The following is a 6792-nucleotide window of genomic DNA, read 5'->3' on the forward strand; positions in this document are numbered from 1 at the left end:
AGAACATTTTCAGTCAGTGGGTACACAGGCATGAACGATGGGTATTAGTTGGTGCTGCATTTTTTTAGAAGATGTAACGCCGACATAACGTAAGTTGCGAATGAGCTGCGGCGATCAGCTTAACATGTATTTTTGAAAACTGTCATTTTGGATAAACTATACGGATTATTTATCTGAAACTTACACATCAAATTGATAAATGATTGAATAAATGTCAAATATAATTATATTAACTTTCCTTCCCCAAAAATACAATTTATGTATGTCTTTTATTGTAAAATGTGTTTTATTGTTATTATAAATGAAATACATTATTTAACGAGATTGAGTTCGAGGGTTGTTTGAGCATTAATACGTTTTCAACCAATTTAGAAAAAAATGAAGTATCAATTTCAAACCATTTTAAAACATAATCAGCATTTCATCTACAAGTGCATTATGTTTCAGAGAACAATGTTGTAATCTGATAGAATTATAGCAGTGTGAAATAGGTTTATACATTTCACTTCGTGTAAATATTGACGACGATGCATAGTTCCGAAAGTATTGAAAAAAACAACTCATACTCTTGGAATAAAACTATTATAATATTTTTGTGAAATGTGTAATTTTCAGACCTATTGACAGATTATACTGCTCAGTTTCTAGATGGATGTCTTATTTTAGCCAAGCTCGAATTTGAGTAAATGAAAGATTTATATAATAAAACCAATGTTTTAAAAGTCGCAAAATATTTTGGATGCGTGTTATTATAAACCAAAACTTAATGTTTATAAATTACCGTATTATACATTGAGCTATCGCATGATAGCGTAGCGGTTGAGTAATCTTTAACAAATATTGTTTGAAAACATATTTAAAGTGGTTGAAGCGTGTACACATTGATATAAAATGGCGTTTTGGATAATATGTGGATGCTTAATAGTTATTTTACTTGTTTTTGAATGGGTTATTAGACAATTTAAGATCGGTAACTATAAATCACGATATGTTTTAATCACTGGCTGTGACTCGGGATTTGGTAACGAATTAGCAAAACAGCTGGAAGCATTAGGATTTAATGTGTTTGCTTGTTGTCTCACAAAATCTGCTGTAGAAAAATTCGATGAAACAGGCTCTTCAAAACAGAAAGCGATAGAGATGGACGTCACTAAAGATGCTAGTATTGAGAAGGCAATGGAAATAGTAAAAAGGGCATTACCACAAGGGAAAGGTAAGTAAAAAAAGAGAAATTCTAGTGTCGATGTATTCATAAACATGTTTATGATTATTGAAGTTGACATGTTTGGTTATGATTTACCAATATGTTACTTGTTAAAGGCTGATGATGAAAAAATGGTCTTAGTTTATAAAAATATTATTTTTCTTTAAATTTAACATTATATTTGTTTTAATTAGGTAGACTTAATTGGTTGATTTATATTGCAAGGATTGTGGGCAGTTGTAAATAATGCTGGTATATCTGGTGGAATTGGATCGATCAACCTGCATTCAAGAAAAGACTATGATGACACATTAGCTGTGAATTTGCTTGGAGTTATAATGGTAACTAAAGCATTTCTCCAATTAGTTATCATGGAAAAGGGACGTTTTGTTAATACATCAAGTGTTATGGGAAGAGTTGCCGCCTTAAGTTCGTCATATAGCATTTCAAAATATGGCGTGGAGGCATTTTCAGATGTTCTCAGGTGCTTAACTAGTTCATTTTATTTACTTTGAAACCTTAGACTAGTAAAAGGTTCCTTTTTAGGACTACACATTGCCCTTTTTGGAACGTCAAAACCATAGAATCCGGTCAAATTGCCCCGATGTACCAACTGGTTAAATCAGTCAAAGTATGATTGAAATCACATATATTTAAAATATTTTGAGTTCAACAGTTATTTGAAAATAGTGAATGAGTGTAGAGTCAATACTGAATTTATAGAACGAGACTCCGGGGAGCATGATATTATTTTACTCAACGAGTTCAATAACTTAAGTAATGAAGCTACACACACATAATCATCTTTCTATTTATCACATACATAAAATAAGAATTGTTTCCATTGAAATAGAATATAAACAAATTCATTGATGAGATCATGGTGTAACGCTAACATTTGGCGCGTCTTAACGCTTTGTTTGCATTAATTCTAAATGCATACCGGCCGTGCAATTTATTTTTCATGCACAAATGACAAAATTGTGACTTGAAATATGATATTGTAAAACTTTATGGTTTAGCATTTGTAAATTACAATTACGGAGCTGAGATACCCCGTTAGTGAACCTTGCCCTTTAGATTTATTTATATGGACATGTATACTTAAACAATATTGTGCTTGTATTATATTCACATTTGGCCTTGTTTAAGGAGGGAAATGTATAGAAAGGGTGTAAATGTACAAATCATAGAGCCAGGAGTTTTCAAAACTACAATTTGGGGCGGGGCCGAGGAAATCTCCGTCGCTTGGCAGAAGAGAAAGTGGCGAGTTTGTAAGCTGAGGTCAGGGCACAACTTCCAAACGACGCTCTTGAAAAGCGTATGGTTTAACAAATATTTTCTAAAAACAAAATGTGCTTTCTTATTCTCCTTGTTTTGATATAATTTACTTTTTTTTCAATTATACAAATTTCAATCAAATCATTATGTTTAAGCATAAGAAGATGTTTCATAGAAGTTCAAAATGCAAATTGAAATATCATGTTACTAAAACAAATAGCAACATGGAAAGGATATCATGGAACGCTGAATTCTATAAAAAAAAATACTTATATTTAATTATATAAACTTGAGCCTGTTTGCATGTATTGATATTGAAAGTGTTTGCTTTTCTTAGTGGCAAGGTTTTAAATGATTATAAAAGCTGTTTTTGTTATGCTTTTGTTATTGTTGTTGAATAAAATCAGAAAAATGACTGTCAAATGAATATAAAATCAGTAAAGTTACTTAATAAAATTCGCTAAACGAATAAAATTGTATTATACAGTTATTTCATGGGTGCTTGTGGAATAGTCAAAACTGTTGCTTCGAGTTATCAATGATGAGGGCAACAGTTCCAAATGTCATTCCTGATACCGAGGGACAACAATTTACTGCTCCACAAACACCCTGAAATAACTGTTTTATTACCTAATAATTAAACTACATATTTTAAGCTTTAAGTGGAAAATATATTCGATAATTTCACAGTGAAAATTATCAAAATATAATTTCACATTTTTCAATGACGAGACTACTTTACTTTTAAAAGATTTTCCGCGTGTGGTACCTCAATTTTAATTTCGCTGACAATACTGACATTCTCGGAACTCTTTAGGGAAAAGCACACTCGTGGCTACGCCACTGGTGAGAATATTGTTTTTAAAGCACTCTCGATGAAATAAAATTTCACCTTACACACAAAGAAACAAATATCCTCTATATATATTGTTACAACATACTTTAACATGTTTACAACTGTATTAATTTTTTACAACTGAATCCATACCGTACATTGCACTGAGCGACGTCCGAAGTCCGAATAGTTGCGGGCGGCATTTACAAAAATACCCAATGCCGTCAACAGGGGTGTTACAGTTAAGATTATCATACCTCAATATATCCTTCAATGTAAAACGCCCATAGGCTTATTAAGTGTTCTGATTGAATATCACCCTCCTAGGATATATTCCCCGGGGAATATATTTCTTATATCACCTTTGGGCACATAACTCTTGTATAACTCTAAATTCAGCAAGTTGACTATGATAGAAATTATTGTCCACAAAGCTTAATAACTTCATTTCATAGTTGTTATTTGATATTGAAATAATAATATATGTATATTGTGTCTTAACTTCATGTAGAAATGTATAAAATAATTCTTGAACTGTTATTGTTAAGTTTATTGTTTGGGGTAAAATGATGATGTGTTTTCTATTTATTTGCTTGACTGCGTTCTTTATTAATATTGTACTTGTAGGTCTTTCGGTAGAATAAAATGAATAACACATGGCTGTCAGGGTGATAGAGGATATTGCCAACCTTTGAACTGGCATATCACCACTCGGCTGCGCCTCGGGGTAATATACCAGTTCTCGGGTTGACAATTGCCTATATCACGCCGCCAGCCATGTGTTATTTATATAATATTGACCGGTCGTCAGTTTATTTCATCATTGCGCATGCATAGAATTTCATCAGCTGTAAATAAGGATTTAGTATTAGGTAATAATTATAAATAAAACATCAAATGTACATTTAAAGATAACTTTTTATTACTCTGGGAATATTCATTCTTTGCTTAACGAAAATAATTGATTCTTAACTAGCGAATATAATTGATTTCAGTTGAATTGTTTTTTTTAAAAAAACATTATAAGTAGTGCGAAGTCTATGAACAGGGTCATAACTTACAGTCATATAACATTGTAAAATCATATTGTGTTGATTACTTTTATTTAAAAATAATAAAATTGAAAGATAAATATTGATCATTGTTTTCTTTTTAAAAATTGACGGGGTTCTTCGGTCGTTGATGGAATTAGCATCGCCGAATATTCAACCTGTTATAGACGCCTACATACATTCTGTTACGTCGAAATTCCCTAAAAAGATGTAAATTACTGATTCCGAAATCTATGTTTTTGCCGGACATTAACGAACGATTTAGTTGCCTGTTAGTCAATTGGTTGATTTGAAGCATTTATGATATGAAAATATGATATAATTAGTGCCTTTACAGATAGCTGTTTCAATAGTTTATACAGAATTTATTTTAGTTCGAGTGTGTAGGAGGCAAGCCATAAGCTTTTAGACATATTCTCGTTTCCGTTACCGGGACCAACCAATACTGAGCAATGTGGGTAATGTTTATTACTCAAGGAAACATCGGTTTGTCCCTGAGGGGATTCGAAAACACGCGGCTAGCGATCCTTAGATTACAAGTTGAATGCGTTAACCACTCGGCCATGCCGTCACTTCAATGCTTCCTTGAGAGTGGGAGGAAAGTATTCGACCATCTTCGAAAATCTTAATTACAAAAACATTTCATTTATGTTAGAACATTTAGTTTACGAATAAAGATTGAAAGAATGTTACGTACGAAAAGGAAGTAATGATGAGTGTCGCATGAGTAACCACCGGCAGCATTTTCCAATTTTGTCGTGATATACTCCTCCATGTTTCCGCCTTTTACTGTTGTAGTTCTACAATACCATATATAATATATATATTCGTTTAATCATATTTTATTGCTATATACATGTATATACAATACAGATACAAAATTCATATGTATTTTAAACAGCAAAAGCAAACGGGTTGGGCCCAAGTTCTTACAACATAAGCGGTCGGCCCTCCCCGGTAGATAATGAAACAAAAAACTATATTCAATACTTAATGGCATATAACATAAACATAGTGTATATCATGTATAATTGCTGATGGAATGAATCGTAAGAAACGATTTTTAACAATATACAATAAAGTAATCTAACAAATAGAAATCAACGTTCATGTATTTTATAATTTTTTAAATATGGATGATCTAAGGATTCAGTATTACCTATATATATTCGAATACCGCAATGTAATTATTATCCAACAGATGTGCACAGAAACAAAAATATCAATAAAAATTATTTTTTCTTGTTTTAGATATTTCGTAGGCACAGACACACTTTGGATTCGGATCATGTGGAATTTGCCTGAATGTATCGGCGACTTCATTGCAGCTCGACTTGGTTTTAACTCAATTTGAAACTTTATTATTCAATAAAGCGAACACCATATTTTTTATCCATTGTCCACACCTAATTAAGATGATGCAAATTACGAAAAAAGGTTGACCTACCTTAGTTACTTAGATTTACATTTATATATATTTATATATCTATTACTACATGTACTCATTGTATTACACATGTTTTATGTTCACATTGTGGAGTATTAAAATTGCTATATGTGTAAGTGATCAGTTTTGTGAACAATAAGACATTCGTTTTCAACACTTTGGGGTTATTTAATTTGTATAGTCGATAAATGATGGTAAAATAGCATTTTCAAAGTTTAATTTTGCTATAAAAACAAACAATAGGTGAAGCGAAGGGTAAGCGTACTAAGACATACACAAACCTCACATACTACATGGCATTGTCCAGAACACTAGGCAATATGTACATAATAAATAATAAATAATAATTATGATACGCATTGATAACTATGCTGTTTTTTACTACCTTAAAATAATGGCAGCCAAATTCAAAATGAAACCAAATGTGATTATGGAAAACAGAAATCTTGAAGGGTAAATCAAGTTAACATGCAATAATTTAACGGATTTAAATCTAAACATAATGCTTTGAGGCACCATTAATAGCTTCAATAATAAGCATGTTATTTTTATCTTCAGTGTGAAATCATTTAAACAGGTTATTTGTTTAATATCAAGAAGCATGATCGTATATTGGTTGCCATTTTGACCACCATGGTTTTGAAAGCTTACAAACTAGTTCAAAATTAAAACTGCTGAGTACTGAATATACAAGCACAATATTCGGTACAAATTCCTGGTCAAATGATTTTATTTTCATTTTCTACTTTGTCATGTTCATTATAAATCGTGTCAGGTGTGTGAACATTTCAAATTGAAACCTGTTTTAACTATTGTGAATGCACAGCCTAAAAGAGAAAAGATCGTAGATGTTTAACAAATTACTCTTATATAGCACAGTGCGTTCATATGAAAAACCTGTTACTGTCAATAACAAAGAAAACTGTTCCACTAGGAGGTTTACCTCTGAAAGTCATGAAAAAAAAAATAAGAA

At 31.5% G+C, this 6792-nt stretch overlaps 1 protein-coding gene across 3 annotated transcripts; it reads left to right on the forward strand.

Annotated features, from left to right (window-relative positions):
- Nucleotides 1-838: 838 nt before the first annotated feature.
- Nucleotides 839-6139, forward strand: LOC132737656 (17-beta-hydroxysteroid dehydrogenase type 6-like). Of its 3 annotated transcripts, none has more exons than XM_060724991.1 (3): nucleotides 839-1213; nucleotides 1430-1688; nucleotides 2357-5605. In XM_060724991.1, the coding sequence occupies exons 1-3, from the start codon at nucleotides 892-894 to the stop codon at nucleotides 2583-2585; spliced, it is 810 nt and encodes a 269-aa protein (XP_060580974.1). In that variant the 5' UTR covers nucleotides 839-891; the 3' UTR covers nucleotides 2586-5605. The 3 variants fall into 3 exon arrangements, with proteins under 3 accessions (XP_060580974.1, XP_060580981.1, XP_060580989.1); XM_060724998.1 differs by lacking the exon at nucleotides 2357-5605 and adding an exon at nucleotides 5624-6139 and having other exon boundaries at nucleotides 845-1213; XM_060725006.1 differs by lacking the exon at nucleotides 2357-5605 and adding an exon at nucleotides 5624-6138 and having other exon boundaries at nucleotides 850-1213; nucleotides 1430-1545.
- The last annotated feature ends 653 nt before the right edge of the window (nucleotides 6140-6792 follow it).

Source organism: Ruditapes philippinarum, unplaced genomic scaffold (assembly GCF_026571515.1).
Source record: "Ruditapes philippinarum isolate M1 unplaced genomic scaffold, ASM2657151v2 ctg1266_1_1_1_1, whole genome shotgun sequence".
NCBI classification, from domain to species: Eukaryota; Metazoa; Mollusca; class Bivalvia; order Venerida; family Veneridae; genus Ruditapes; species Ruditapes philippinarum.

Coding starts and splice junctions, on each gene's coding strand:
- LOC132737656 (XM_060724991.1), top strand. CDS start 892: ATGGCGTTTTGGATAATATGTGGATGCTTAATAGTTATTTTACTTGTT. Junction 1,214..1,429: donor GGCATTACCACAAGGGAAAG/GTAAGTAAAAAA, acceptor TTATATTGCAAG/GATTGTGGGCAGTTGTAAAT. Junction 1,689..2,356: donor GCATTTTCAGATGTTCTCAG/GTGCTTAACTAG, acceptor GCCTTGTTTAAG/GAGGGAAATGTATAGAAAGG.